The sequence below is a fragment of the Cyphomyrmex costatus genome, unplaced genomic scaffold (assembly GCF_001594065.2).
Source record: "Cyphomyrmex costatus isolate MS0001 unplaced genomic scaffold, Ccosl1.0 scaffold583, whole genome shotgun sequence".
Taxonomy (NCBI): Eukaryota; Metazoa; Arthropoda; class Insecta; order Hymenoptera; family Formicidae; genus Cyphomyrmex; species Cyphomyrmex costatus.
This window is the reverse complement of record NW_017280008.1, coordinates 47089-64162: the sequence shown is the minus strand read 5'-3', so window position 1 is coordinate 64162 and position 17074 is coordinate 47089. Positions and strand designations below refer to the sequence as shown.

Sequence of the window (17074 nt, the reverse complement as noted above, 5' to 3'; positions counted from 1 at the left end):
TAAAGGACTGCTGGCCTAATAGTCTGTTTATTAAAAATTAAAAAATTTTTATTTTAATATCAAATCTATTACATAAGCTGTGATCTCAACTGTTTATTACTAATTTGAAATTACTAATTTATAAAAAAAAACTAATAAAATTACTAATTTTAAAATGTCATGCTATTATTGTATATATTTAACTTTGTATAATTCGAAATGTTACTCCCAAATAAAATATTGAATAACAAACAAGATTCAAATGTACACATATACGCTCAAGTTTAAGAAGAATGAGGAAGTATGTGTGTATGATAATTAAGTGCTAAAATATTTTTAAATGTTTGAAAGTAAAAATGCATTATAATAAATGCTGGCTAGTGTACATTGGTATATTAACGGCGAGTTACTGAGCAAATAATTTCATAAGTAATCACTAGAATTTAATATAAAAACCACCTAATAGCAGGAATATTAGAGGGGCCATTATACCTACCTATCTACCTACCTGCACTAAATATCATATAATACCACCTTCTCCTCTGTTATTTCTTGTTTTAGTACAAGTCTCGTGTATGTGTGTGTGTGGGTGTGTGTGTGTTCAGCTTTAAAAATTGTTAATCAACTCCATTCTACCGTTAAGTGCATTTCAAATTTATCAAAAAGATGAAGAGAAATGCAACGAATCACGAATATTTTGTACGTGCATGCTGCAGATCCGTTCGCGCACGCTGTCACTCATCTTCTCGATTATCCACATTAATGCGTTTCGACGCATTCAGCCAACTCGTCTGTAAACGCGTTTCCGGCGCAAATTTTATTCCACAGCGAAACGCCGCCGAAGCGATAACGCCGATAAATTCGTCTGGATTAATATACAGCATGCATGTAGATATTGAAGCTATCTAAAGGTCGATTCACGCGTGGATCGATATAACTTTCGATGGTATACATTAAATATAACATTGGAAATAAAATAAGTAATTTCGTTGTTTCTAGCCGACCGATGGTTCAAGTAATCGAATACTACTGTCGATTTTATGCCTACGAGGAATTGTGTTATAGCGAGAATGCTCCTGGGGATTTATAACGGATTTATCGAGCGGACATATGGCTTTGTATGTCGTTTGAAAATCCGTTCCGCGAAAACAGATATTAATATCGAACGACGGGTATATCGGTGACATTTAAATCCCGCAGGGTGAATAAATGAAAAATTTGCAGCAACGCCGCGGTGTCGATACTCCGACACGCGAAAAAGTTACGCTTGCGTTACCCAAAATTGCGCTGCTAATTAGCGCGTTAATTATGCGCGGCATCACTAATTGCTCTCAAAGCCCCGACCGCGCGGCGATTTTGTTTTCCGAAATGGAAATTTGTTTGCATCGAGCCGCGAAAATTACCGCGACCAGCGGAGCGCATTCATTCAGCAGACATCTCGCTAATTGCTTTTAAACCCGCAACAAACCTACTCACGGCTGCGTTTCCATATTATGCCATATTTATATATTTAAGTGCGTGCTATATGTATGAAAATGTATGGCATATAATAATAAAAGCGGTAAATAATAACAGCGCGTATAATAATAATCGCTAAATATAAAATAGCGGTACTCCATCGATAATGATAGTAATGGTAACAATAAAAAGAGTTATATCTGGATGAATTTATTTATATTGTTGCATCGCGATAATAAGACGTATTTATCTTGCGTAGTATAAATATGCTTTTTAATGCTGGTGAAAATAGGAGGCAAACATATTTTAATGCGAATAAAAATATTTGCAATAAAACAATTGTGAGGGAGGGCAGAGGAAATTTTATCACGCGGTTGAGATCCTGTAAAATACGATCTGTCCCGCGGGCGTAAATCAGAATTGTGTGCTGTATATCCGTACGGGGAAATGACGTGTTCGTCAATTTCCAGCGGCGCGACACGGTAGGTGTGTGCGGAAACGTTACGCGAAAATCAACCTCGGCGCTTTTGCCGGGTCGCGTTTCTATTTGCAAGCCGGTGTAAACGTGCCGACGGCAGAACCGCGTTTCCGACCGTGCGTTTCCCTAGTTCGGCGAAATATCGGCCGGCCGATATTTCCATAAACAGCGAGTGGGCGACACGACGAGAGTGTACGACCGACGTTAATTGGGGCCTCCTCCAATTGCTTTTATATCCTCGGCTGCGTTTCGTCGCGCCTCGAGGCTACTCGGCCGCCGGCCCGGGATGCATTTCCCGCGCGCGCGCGCGTCCAGCAACCGGGATTACATCGATTTCCGAAATGAACGGCGAAGCGATACTCTCTCTCGTCGCTACGTACAGCAACGCCGGTATTTCGTGCGACTGCCCGACCCGATATTTTTGAAAAGCCCGAGAGGTATATCGTACGATGACTCGTTAACACCTTGTCGAAATCGTCATGCAATGTCATGTCGGCGCGAAACGGTCATGCACTGTGTATTACAACCAGCCAGAATACAGCGTAAATGTATGGACTGAAAAATATATATTTTCACGTCGAAAGATACCACATACGCGTCGGATTTTATGTCGCGTGACATAACTGTGAGTGAATGAATTGAATTAAATGTACGTGGCAACGGAGTCGCGAAAATATTCGAGCGGTCTCTCGAAACAAGCGTTTATTAGACATTAATTTCATGCATTCGCCATGAGAGTTTATGGATCTAACGGATCGTTAGTTAGCATCCTCATCGCTCAGTCATGCTATCGCTCTTGATCCATTCTAGTGTCGTAGTTAGAATGCAGGTCCCCGGGCGTCACGGGAACCGCTTCGTAGTTAGAATGACAAGTCCCTGGACATACAAGACTATCTCAATCTAATTACGAACAGTATACATTGTCTGTCTCCTACGTTTACATTACAGAGTTAACGTATACAGCAGCACCTCCCGTCCTCCTTGTTGTCATTAAAATACTTTTTAAAATAAATACATCATCAGGGAGAAATTAGTTTTTTAATCGTGGCCAAAAAATGTTAAAATAGTTATTACTTATATATTAAACTAACAAGTTTACATGGAGTGAATGATTTTGCTCTTTGCGACCGTCCTTCTTGATGCGATTCCGCGTTTTCACAAAGTTGTACTAATAATTAAAAGAATCTCATTAAATGTAGTAATTTCCTCCTGAAACTTTTTTCTTCTTTCTTTTCTCCGCGGTCGGATATTTGTTATAAGAGTCTTTAGGATCGAGTGCAACATCTCTCTCCCTATCACTCAGTATCCAAGGACTCAGCGCCCACATCAAGCTGATGCCATCGAGCCCATCTTCCATCTCCCCCAGGACTCAGCGTTTATATTGAGCTGGTGCCGTTGAACCCCTTGTCCCACCCTTACATTCTCGCACTCAGTTCTGAGACATTTTTTCTCTCTCTTTTCCTTTTCTTTCTTTTCCAAATTAAAAATATGCATTTCCACGAGTCCCCCGCAGGGCGAGCCGCGCAGCTCTCAGCAAGGAGGCTGTAATCTCCAGGCGAGACGCCTGCTAAAACAATTAAAATCGTCCGGGGACTTTGACCCTTCGATATTCGGGGAACCGACCCCCGAACCGTCGACGCAGACGCCACCCAACCAGCTCACAACGAGCCTCTCGTGGACGGCGCGGCGGGACGTCGCGCACCCTTCCGCCTCCGCCTTTGTGCGTCGCACCCGTGCGAATACTCACGCGCTCGGCGAAGGTTTGCGACGGTCCCCGCAAGGCCCGGCCACTCCTAAGAATAATAAAAATAGAAAAAATAGAAAATGTCTAGATAGATCTAAATAAATTTAATTAAGAAGGAACTCTCTTTCTCTGTTTTTTTTTTCTCATGCCCTTTATTCTCTTGATTCTCGAAAGGACTTTGAGTGATGAACACGGAATCCCAAAGAAAGGATGTGCGCATAAGATAAAGACATTGACAGAAAGGGATTCTCGAAAGGGAAGTGAAGCGGTCGCGCTCGCGTATGTTGTCCAGAACGCGACAGTAATGTATTATAAAAGATTTTGACATTCTAGCAACCAGCTTGGGAGGCGTTCTAATAATTATAATAATTAATTTGATGCTGTAACAAAATTATTTTCAAATCTATATCTAGTTATTGTACATTTTTATATTTTAGCAAAATCATTACGTGCGTGCATATCATGGTGGGTTCTTTCCACCATGTGGTACAATATTTTCATATTTTAAATTATTTCACGCGGCTTTGTTTCACGCGGGTGAAACATTTGTTTGACGAATGCCATACTTATTGATCCTGTCATACATGTGACACATGACTACGTCGCGGCTCACCGTTCGTCGAACTTTGTGTTGCAGGACATGTCCGACGTGTGCGTTGGGACCAGCGTGGGGACCATTACGGAACCGGAGTGTTTGGGGCCCTGCGAGCCCGGTACCTCCGTCACCCTCGAGGGCATCGTTTGGCACGAGACCGAAGGAGGTAAGAACCTCGTTACAGCTTAATTCGCCCATTTGCCTTGGCGGACTCCGTCACCTTGGACCTCCGACCTTCTTGTTACCTCCTTAGCTCCCTCTTAGTTACAGAGGATTAGGCAGCGAAATTAATCCTAGAATGATAGCACTGATTTAACGAACGAAGCATTGATTTTTAATACTCTCTTAATTGACAATTATAATTAATCGATAAAACGACATCCTCTCTTTTTATCGGAAAAACGTATTTTTACATAAATTGATTCTCTCTCTCTCTCTCTCTCTCTCTCTCTCTCTCTCTATATATATATATATAAATTTCTACCTATTGGTTTTATATTCATTTCTACATATTGTTGGTCTTCTTTTAATGTAATTGTCATATCGCAGTTAATGGATCCGCAATTAGAGATAAATGAAATAATATTAATTTTAAATGATAATTTACATGCAATTACGAATCATGTGTTTTTCATGCAAGAGTCAGTCGAATGCAGAAAATTTAATTACAATCAATTCTGTTTGATATCTAAAAAGAGTATAACAGGGATGATATTTCTATTTCCATCCAGCTACAATTATTTAATGATATTCTTGAATAAATTATAAACCGACTGATCTTGTTATTTTGTTCGACGAAAATTTTTTTTTTTTCTCATCAAAGAAATGTATTTTTACACAAATTGCGATTCATATAATTATGCAATTTACCTAATTTTTCTTCTAGTAATATAATATATGTATAGTAATTGGAAGAATATACGCGTGACCGCTTTTTTCAAACTGTTCGAATGTTAAATTAACAATCTATCCATTTTAAATTGATTTGTTAAGTTAGGATTGCGAAGGATTTAACTGTTAGCGTTAACGGACGTTGGTAAAATACGAAGAATTTGCATTTGAACCATTAATGATTCATGCACATTCCCAGTATTCGCTTGCCAAATTTGCTCCCATCAAATTTACCCTGTTATTGCTCCAGGCTCTTCGGATAAAGTTATACACACTGCTTATTGATTTATTGAATTTCTGCAATTCGCTGAATAACAGTAATAACACTAATGGCACCACATACAGAGTCTGCGTTATTATTATGGAAATCACCGTTGTAAGGGAGTTATATACGATCGCATCTTCTATCGTTCAACGTAAAATCAGCACGTCCACCGCCCACTTGTTTTCCCGGAATATTAAATAATATTGAGCATCGTTAGAGTTGTTATACAAAATGATGTTCACCGTTAGCGATGCGTATAAATGAGAAGCAGCACAGGAAACAAGATCCCCCACTCGCGTCGCGATTTTCCTTACGCTATAATAACGAGCAATAATTGCGCGAGAAAGGATTATACGGAGACGCCACTTTCTTGCAATGAATATAAAGCATTTATTTCATTATACGTTCAACTGAACAAGATAATAATTTTGCAACGTTCATTAGCAGAAATTACTTGCCTCGTTACATTTCCTGGTCATATAAAATTTTTGCATTAACTGTTATTTCCCGTATTTAGTAATATAATATTTGATGAATTGTAATTGAATGTACAGATATCCTGTACATATGACTACTTTGAATTTTCAAAATTACGTAAATGTTAAGAATTAAAAAGAGTTTGCGTGTGTATGTGTGTGCATATTAAACACTGTCAAAAATAAAATGTTAGTTTTAACTTAAATACATATAGTGGACTTTCTAAGATACCTATGCAAAAATGTTAAAATTAACATTTTTGTGTTAATTTTAATATTTTGCATATCTCTGAAAATCCACTATACGTATTTAAGTTAAAATTTACATTTTATTTTTTACAATATTTACAGTAGATTGCCAAAATATTAGAGACAGTACGATTTTTCTATTCATTTTAAGTTTGCAAGTACTTCTTAATGAAATTCCGTGAAGTATTTTTGTTTTTAATGCCCATTCTGGTTATTTGTAAGTTCTAAAGGCTGACAATACTGACAATGACATTCAGTTTTCAAAATATTGACTGTCGATCATCATTTGTCATAACAACTAAGCACCAACTTTTTGAGAAACTGGTACAAGTATTGCACTCTTCTGAATTAAGAGAAAATTTAAAATCATGCATTGATAGCATACCATATCGCATCAAAGAGCCTTTATTGCGGCGAAGGGCGGTGTGATAAAATATTAATTAATTAACTAAAAGTGATACACAATTTAACTAAAAGTGATATTACTGCGGTAGTTGTTTAGTGTTGCGTTGTAAGTCTGAAAAAATTTCGACACGTGATTTGGGTAACTACATAAGCAGTATATAAAATTCACACATCATTTTAATAAGCATTTGTGATCTAGCTTTGACCGTTATTGGCTTTCTTCTTCTTATTTGTTTATTGTTTATCAATTGTACGGTCTTAAAAAGAATTTAGTATTTGTTTAATTAATTAATTTGTACACATTGTTTGTATGAAAAAATATTTTCTATTTGAATATGATACTTTTTCATTATAAATGTAGTAAAACAACATAAAAATAAATTTCCATATTTATTAATAAACCATATTTTCACCAAAAAGTACTTGCAAACAAAAATAACAGAAAAATCGCATTGTCCTTAATATTTTGGCAACCTACTGTACAAGTGTGTATATATATTTGTCTAACAATTGAATTGAGATTAAAGTGTCTCTATATATTGGAAGTTTTCCAGCAAGGATACAGTGTAATACAATGAATCTCATTATATTATACTTTATTATATTCTTATTGTTTGCCAACGTTAAACAAGGATGATTTATTATGTTATTTCTATTAATGGGCATTTTCCAGCAAGAATACACGCCCATTAATAGAAATGGAATATTAACTTACTTTTTTACTATAAAATTATTTATGTCTTAGAATGGTTAATAATACAAATATTATTATTAAAAAAGAAAGTAAAGAGCAATAGATATAGCATGATTACTGCTCCTGCGATCAATTTGACTTATGATTGAAGTCTTGGAAAACCTGTCAAATAGAGAGATATTTGTAACATATCAAGTGTCAAACATTGCTCGGAATATTTTCTGGTGTCTTTATTATTTTTGTATATTTCGAAACATTGACTTGCATGCGTTCATATGATAAACGTTACAGACAAATGGTTGAATAAAGAGCTTAATAATGGAGACATGAATAATGTATTCCTTGGTAAATATGAGATGAGTTGACATTATCGTGAAGATTAAATGGAAAGCTAATTACTAGCAGAACAGTTTTCGAAGTTGGTAGCAGTCGAGAGCCAAAATAAAATAAAACTTCTTGTTCGTGGATTAACTTCGAGCAGGCTTTCATCGAAACTCGATTTACTTTTACGAATTATGATTGAGATTCTGATCTTCGGATTTCATTAATTCCATTAGCCGGAGTTAACAAATAATGATTGACGGAATCGACATATGATTTAGTTGTTACAGCCATTTTCATAGAATCGCGCGAATAAATAATAATCACGTTGTGGTTATCGATGGAATAAAAGTCATATCGTCCCGTGTCGATTGAAAATAACTAGCTCCGATGATCAATCAATCGTTTGCCCCGGGTAAACATTCGGAGAGCACCGATGTAATAGGAATAGCACTCGATCGATCTTGTTGCTGCTCGAACGATTCGGGGTTATAAATATTCGCCCGATATTCTGCCAGCCGGAAAAGTCGGGTAAATAAAAGCGTGTTGCAATCCCGACATCATTATTTCGTTTGCCGAGATTAATCAACCGCGATCGTGTAATTGTAATGCATACAAAATTGCCACACTTTGTATTTTATTTGTATAATTACAATTTATTTATTTGTGAAATATTATTTTTGAGAAATATTCTAAATATTTTTTATTTTATTTTATATTTAAAAAGAATTTTTATTACAAAACGTGATCGCGCGCGAAAGAATTCATGATTTTCGCTTGTCCAGATAATTTAGCGCAACGTTACACCAAAATATTGCACTATCATGCCGCACCGGTGTATTTTCACGAGTAATGAGTGTGATTAGAACAAACGCGGATAAACTACGTAATTGGATCACCCGCAAGCTTATTAAGACCATTTCGACAGTTAAAGTAGCGGTAACTCGATAACGATCACGTTTGTACGAAGTAATGCAGATTAATTTATCCGGCTTTAAGCTTTCATGCTTGTTAACATTCGTTCCGTAACATTCACCATTGTTTTACAATTCATACGCGTCGCTAAGCTGACTCGCTAACTCGCCAGCTGCGAAACGCACTGGCTGGTTGCGTGCGACGTGTGGAATAATGTAATAACATAGAGTGTTGATAGAGAAAATATTTAAATATTCAAGAATATTCCGATGCGTGTGTGTATGTATGTGAAAAGCCCTAATGGACATATTTCTTCGTTATTTCATGCTTTAATGAAAAAGTATGGAACGTTTTTAATAAATTAGGCGACTTTACTACTATAGTTAGTGTTAATATATTAGAAAGGAAATGTCATTCTAGGAAAATTAATAACGCGTTTTGAATTTACTTCAGTAACCTTTACTGAATTCTGTAAATTTATATAAATATTGAAATTTGATTTGATTGATGATTACATTTAAAAATTTACCGTGTCATTTTGATCAAAAAACATCAACTAATTTAAATCTCCTATAATTTATTAAAAATACATAACGCTGTTAACGAGAAGCTTATTTTATCTTTTATGTTAAAGCTTATTTTATCTTTCCTGTTAAAAATTTATTAAAATTGATAATATATATATATATACATATATACATGCCAAAGATATTTCGCCTGGTAACGTATTTCGATCGAAACTTTTTTTCTACGGCCACTACACTAGCCTGAAAGTTTATTAATGCTTTTTCTTTCTTATCATTCACTGTATAATAATGAGTCGCGATATAACAATACGATATAATAATGCGCCGCGACTTGACTCGCACGCGAGATAAAAAAAAACTGATGTACGTAGAATGAAATTAAAACAAAAGTGCCGGGAGACGCTCTTCAACAGAATAATTAATTTTACCGCGAGCTAGTGTAATTAATACCAATTTCGCTAATAGATCGTTCCTCCTGGGAAAGCCTCCTGAGTTCTATTCGTCGTATGCTCCAACGATTTCTTCGTAATACGATTAAAGCGATCTGCGGAAATTATAAAGAAAGCCGCACGCCACACGAATACACGCGAACACTTCGCTCGTTCTCGTCATACCTTCTTTTACATTCGTGACAAAACGTGACGGCTGCGCATAATACATGCTCATGAATACAAATAAATTTTATAGTATCGAGATATTCAAACGTGTAGGATACTCCAGAATTATCGCTCATTCTTTAGCGAAATAACATGTGAAATTCAATTGTCTTCGTCGTACAAAGCTCCTTTTTGTAACATCAAAAAGCTACATAAAATAATGTATGAAATGTGACGCACAAGATGTATCCGCAAAATTATAAGAATATAATTATATGTCCATGGAATGAAATCGATGAAGGTCTGTTCGCATGCGATAACGCAAGATCCTGCCAACCGTTTCCGACAGGCCTACAATTAGTTTTACCCGAATCCTCGAATTCTCGAACCACACACTCGAGCGTGCAACGCGGGCACACGCAACCGCATACGCCTGTGCATGCCGTGCGGTAAGCTCCGCGTGCACACAAAAGCGCGTGTCCCGCACACATAATCGGCCAGTACGTACACACGCGCCTATATATATATGTACATACATGCCCGGCCGATGCAACACGGGTAAGGTAGCTTGTCAGACAGGTATTATATGCTGCGGTCGTGGTTGTCGTCGGGTTAAACTACATCGTGACTCTCCGACTGCTCTTCCCTCTTCCACTCTTTGTCTTTTCCTCGTCTCTCTCTCTCTCTCTCTCTCTCTCTCTCTCTCTCTCTCTCTCCTTCTTTCTTTCTCTTTCTTCCTTTCCATCTTTTTCTTCCCATCCTTCTCTCGTATGTTCTTTATGCTTGCGCCCTCTTCTTTCCTCTACGATACCAAAGGTCCATTTTATGATCGTTCCCTCGAAGGCGGTCGAATCGAGTAGCTGTTTTTCACCGTTGGATCCCCTCGCGAAGTAAGGATAAATGAAGGGCCATTATGTGAAAGGAGCCAAACGCTTCCACGTCAAAACTGAGAAATGGACTTTCAAAGTTTTCTAAAGGGAAAAATGTGCTCTCTCCGCCGTGACGGTAATTCGTAGAATTCTAATGTAAAGTTTAATCTACTTAATAAACGACTGCCTTGAAACGTAAGTGCCTTAAGCTCAAAGTAGATAAAAACTGACATACCTTTTATATATATGTATATATATATATATATATATATTTATATATATATATATATATATATAACAGTATCAGAAGAAGCGTGCATTTATGTGTACGCTTTTAACAGTTATTTTTAACAAGCTATTTTTGTTGTTTTTAATTTAAAAAACGCAAGAGGAAACAAATAGATGAATAATACACGAATCCGGTAAAGTTTTTTTCCGGTATTTTTAATTAGAAATTAATTCTAACGGTGATTATACCGAAAGATAAACGAGAAGAAATGTTTGTAGAGCATGCAACGCATTAAACAACATCAAGTTATATTTTCTGGAGTGATATTTCATTTGAGAGAGAGAGCTGACGCATCATTACAATCTCAGAAACATCTGTGAGATTGCTTTTTTTTTGTTGCTTTATTCGCCATCGAAAGAACAAACGATGCGGTGAAGCTAGACGCGAAAGGGAATTTCTAAATGGCCGTTCATAATGGCAGATTAGGAAGTCCATAAATTCGTCGAATTCCCAATTGAATGGTCGACCAATCTGTCCGAGCCTGCCATCCATCCAAGTTTTATTACTTTCGTCGTTCGCTGCTGATATCCTGCTGCTACATCCTTTCACCTCTCGTCCTTTTCCGCCCTCCACTCCTCTCCTCTCGCATCCCCATAACTCTTCAATCGCCCTTCACCCCTTTTTCTCTCTCTATCTCTCGTTCAGCTCGCTTCGTCTTCTTCTACCTCTTTTCATCTCCTTGTTATTTCTCTTCTCTTTACTCTTTGGCCGGTTCCATCTTTGACTCCCGGCGAGACACAAGAAAAAGATGAAAGAGGGGAGAGAGAGAGAGAGAGAGAGAGAGAGAGAGAGAGAGAGAGAGAGAGAGAGAGAGAGAGAGAGACCTCTATCAGCGTGTTATATCGGCGAGAGAAATAAAACATCGGCAGAATCTCGAGCACGTCTGTTCTGGTTTCGTGGCTGCTGCCTCTTCGCGCCGCTTTACTTTATAGCAAATTTATCCGCTCTGCCTTCCACTTCCGTTCCTTCGAGACTTCTCACCTCCAATCCGTGATCATGTTTATAAATGTAATAGTCGCGTGACGGGAAAATCTTAATAATATATGAATGGCGCGCTACTGGAAATCTCGGAATCTTTGAGAAAAATATTTACACTTTTACTTTATAGAAACGTACATTTGTATAATTAAACGGGAAAAACAAGATTTCATTGTTCACCTTTGCTCTTAAAGCTTAATTCACCAGAAGCTTTTATCATCAGTCTTTAATTAAAGAGGAATAAGTATTCCCCCTGATATTTTCGTTGAGGAAAAATCGATTTCATATTGATTAAAGCGACTTCAGTGGCATTCAATAATTTCGCGACAGCCATGTATTTCCATGGTATGTCAAATGCAAATTAAATTTGTCAATTCGCAACCCTTCTTTGTAGTGAGATCCATATCTCGTGTTTTATCGCGCTAACGAGACGACACGTCGTCGATCCGCTCATAATAGGCACATTAAGATCCCCTCTTGAGAAATTTTCCTGGGAAGCGAGCGATTAAGAAGACGGGCGATTTCTTTCGCGTGTACGCGAGCCACGCGTCCTCGGTAATTATGTAAGGCATTCGACACGCGTGGATAAGCAAACAAAGTCAAACGAGTTATATTTGCAGATTGCACGCGTGCGCGACAACGACTCGCGCGGCGCCGCGCCGTACCGCGTCGCTCGCCCTCCTCGATCGGCCTCGATTTGCATCTCCCGCTTTATAAACGCGGCGCATTAATAATTCCGCGAAGCTAACAGGTTAATCTCCAGCAATAAATGTCATATGCGCAAATGTGTAATTATGCGTGCGTGCGCGTGTAACTAATGACTGGCGATCGGCCGACAGAAGTACTAAACCGCCAATAACTCGTATCGTGATAATGCACATTTTCGTTGCGTGTAGCGTCCGCACTGTGTACATAATCTCTTCTCTTAAATCGAGAAAAGATCGTTTCATCCAATTTTTATTTTATCTAATTTTAATTTTATATACTATATTTAATATTTTTTAATATATCGATTTAATATTTTATTTTTATTCTAATTTATATACATTTTAATATTAATCTTTTATTCTAAATTTGTTTAAGCATTTTGATGAAGAAATTAAAAAAAGAATAAAAATTGAAAATCGCTTTATTTCTTATTGAACTATTTAATACGAAAATATAATCTTCACAATTTAATTTTGAAACTAATTATTTTACTTCTGTATTTGGACGTTAAATATAGTAGGATAAAACAGTTATTCAAGTATTTATATGCATTAAAGATTTGATTCGTGTAATATCTCATGCACATTCTGGACATCTTGTCCAACAGAAAAGCATTACGCGAGATTGTGAGAAGACTACATGAACGAGCCACTAATACAATTATAGGTACCACCGTGAGCGAGGTGTATATCGTAAAGGCGTCTATCTCCCATCGGACCTGGTTTTGTCGATGTCAGGGTAGTTTAGTTGGATCACAGAGACGTTGATGAAAGGATGCTTGTCAGAGACGCGACGGGGCGGGCATGGAGCAGGAGACGGGATGGGAAGGATGAGAGAAGTGAGAAGTGAGGAGAGAGAGAAAGAGAGAAGTCTCTCCTATGGAGGGAAGTAAGCTAGAGTTATACAGCTTGTTATCGATCTTTGGAACATCTCTCGCTTCACCTCGACGGAATCCTGCTCTTGTTCCTTCTTAGGTCTTCTCCTCCTTTTACAAATCTGCTCTTCCTATCTCATCTACTAGATATCGCTCTTTCTCAGTTGCAGGCTCTTTATGAATTTGGAGTATATATTTGCTTGTGTAAAAAAATATTAAAAATTGGGTGATAAATATTATCATAAAAATACATTTGTGAACTTTAACCTTTTCTTGATATTTTCTATTTACAGTTTTATTTATTCGAAGTTTAATTTATCAAAATTCTTTAATATATTAAGTAAATTTGCATTTAAGAAAAGATGACAGATTATAAAATCAAGATATTATGTGTGCTTCTCTCTTTCTCTCTCTCTCTCTCTCTCTCTCTCTCTCTCTCTCTCTCTCTCTCTCTCTCTCTCTGTGTATTGAGTTGCATAAATAATAGCTGTTTCTATTGTTACGCAATAAAAGTTAAATTTTTGGATATAATATTTATTTGAATCAATGAGTATTTTCAATTATTTTCTACATATTCTATCTTTTTATAGTTAAGTACGTTCGACTTGTAAAATATCCCGATTTGAAATAAAAATGTCACGGAGAAATGACATCTATATTACTCAATTTTTTTCCATTAAGATGATTCTATAACGAATGAAATAGATGATAGTCAGGAATTATGCCCGAAGAATGTGAAAGATGGTTAAGAATTTCCCAATTAAACTTTAATTATTAAGTAGATTGCTACATGGAATCTGACATCATTGTGATGGAATTATTACCTTCCTATTGATCAGATATTTTTCTGACAGTACCTCTTTTAATTTCTCTAATTATGAGCAATAATGATTAGCGACAATTGTCTTGTTCAGTTTAAAAAATTTATAATAGATTACATCTTTAAAGATAAATTTAACATAATATGATGTTTTTGTAGTTCTGTTTTTGGTGTCAGTAGTAATTCTTCATTTAGATACTGTCATGAGCCTTTTTGTGTTACATTGTCATAAGAGACCCATTTCTCATCTCCTGTGACTGTTCCGTTCAGGAAACATTTTCTTTTTTGACGAGTAAGTAACGAAATGTAGGCCAGTAATCTAATCAAATACCTCGAGAACTTTTTTATTTGAAAACAAAAGTCATTTACAAGTCCGACATATTTAATCTCATAAAAAGATAAAATGCAGTCATAGAAAAGAATACACTTATATAATAAAAACTATACTATATTAATTCAAATAAGTATTCTATTTGAAAATCTACCTTTGATCTCATAACAATAAAATAGTCGTCATTTATGCAGCAATTCGATATTACTTCATGTTTATTGGATCATACGGCACAACTGATATCGACATACATTGTTAAAGAATTTTATACAGTAAGTCGAATGTCGGAAGACATCGGGAAGAAAAGACGCGATTCTGTGATGCGTATCTTTTTCCACTTCTTCCATCTAAAGATCTTGAATACATCTCGTTTCTGAAAGACCTCCGCCGTCGCGACTGCGAGCTCTCTGAAGCCGAAAGAAAATCCACTTATTTCCAGACTGATCTCAGTTGATGTTGTCTCCGGGCGCCACAGGCAACCACCATTCGGCGAGGACAAATAACGCTGCCCCGTGATTTCATGTTTCGCCTGGCAGCTGCATCGCTTCGTTCCGCTTCGTTCTGCTTTGCGAACTTTATCGAGCGCGCGATATCGTCAGTGTATCATCTGACCGCATCGCAACTATTAATCCCTTCCAATCCCTTCCATACATTACACATTCACACACGCACGCATTTACAATTAATTAGACATGCATGCATACATACATATATGTATATATGTGTGTGTGTGTGTGTGTGTGTGTGTGTGTGTGTGTGTGTGTGTGTGTGTGTGTGTATTATATATAGAGAGAGATAGAGAGAGAGAGATTTCTATAGTATTATTTTTAAAATATTTAAAATAAAATTTATAAATATTCCGTATTACTTGAAAATATCCAGTATTGAATTAAATTTTGTTTTACTTAAATTTTATTTTTAGTTAAATTTTGAGTTAAAATATTCATCTGATAAAACGATTACCACACTAAAAAAACGATCGTGTTTGTAATCTGGCGATTAAGCGGCGAGCAGATGCTGTAAACAATATGTAGAAAAAGTACTCTGACGTTTCTTTTATCTATTTGCATTTGTCAAACAGTGCTTGTCGACGATTTTTCTTCACTAAAATGCTAATCCGTCAAAATCGGGTTTGACGTGAAATGTGCACGCTCTCTCTCAAAGTTTAATGCTTCCCTCGGTACATTGATGAACGAGACACCTGCCTCGCTCGAGTACCGCAAGAGACTTTCGTGACGAGTTTTCAGTAGGAGGAGTAATCCGTGCCGTACCGAAAGCCAATCTCTCGTTTTAGCAACGACCGCGATTGTCGTCATTCAGAGGACGGCTAACACCGGACGTGATTTCACGTGACAGCTGTTATGATGACATGAATTCAAGAGAGCTTTCCTCAACATCGAAATATCGCAGTTGCGACGATATCGCTTGAGAATAGATTACCTCGTTGTTTTATGGTGCGGCTACGAAGGCTTTTCTTCCTCGTCTCGTGCAGTCCCTCCCTCCTCCATGTTTCCTTCGACCGCAAATCTCCCGTTTCGGAAAAGAGCTCCTTTATCGTCCGCCGACTTTTAGGAAGAGGAAACCCAAGTCGACGACGGCAACGCCTGTGTCTCTTTGCAGCAAACGAGCAACGGATAAATATTGTAATAATGCTTGGATGTGACTTCACGAGCAGCTGTCGCGACCACAATCTCTTCGTGACGAACCGTGCGATTATTCGTTTGCTGTGTCGCTGAAAATTCTATTAACTCTAGGAACAGTCGACCGCGACAGGCCAAATGTGAAACTTGAAGATGAACTCGTTTAATAGCTATTATTATGTGAGACAGTATCATGAGATGTAAGATGTAAAACAAAATATTGCGAAACACGGAAAGACATCACATGATTTTGATTTTTATTCATGTCTCTATCATTTTTCCTATTTTGCTTTTTCTTAACAAAGTAATTAGACAAAAGAATGAGTGCGCGCACACACACATAAGTATAGATATAGTAAAGCTATTTAGTACCTGGAAAAACCTGGAATTTTCAGGGAGTTGTTTTTTTATCCTTAAAAATTAGGAATCAAAGTTTATCGAACATGAACATTTTTTAGAATTTTAAATTTAAATTCTATCTTTCTAAAAACATTGGTTTTAAGATTTTAATAAAAGGAATCTTTTTCTTTGTAAACAACTTTAACCGTCCAAAATTTTACTACTGACTTTAAACTTTCTTGACACAAAAAAAATTTTAATATTTTTTTTTAATGAAAAAGACTCCGTGTGTTTGAAACATATTTTTTTATTTATTTATAATAAACTGTTTTTTCTACTATAAGGTAGAGCGGGGCTATTTCGTCAGTTTCAACTTTAAAACAACACGAAAATTTCCAATAGCAAACAAGATCTCTTTCCATTGACGTGTTTATAATTACATTATACAGTCATGATTGCTTGAAAGCATAAACACAATTTTTAAATAATTAACTTATGCTGTTCAGAGGCATAAACATTATCGCGAGAAATGGAGGAAAAATTCTCGCAATACCATTGATTTACATTAGTATATCGTGTTGCATAATAATACGAGCTTAATTTTCACATACATATATTATATATATATATATA

At 36.6% G+C, this 17074-nt stretch overlaps 1 protein-coding gene across 1 annotated transcript in view; it reads left to right on the top strand.

The window, feature by feature from the left end:
• LOC108779348 (zinc finger protein 608) overlaps positions 1-17074 on the top strand; it is a 188538-nt gene that overhangs the window by 161152 nt on the left and 10312 nt on the right. Inside the window, 1 exon segment of the mRNA XM_018546744.1 lies at positions 4297-4420. Coding sequence (XP_018402246.1) covers positions 4297-4420 — 124 coding nt within the window.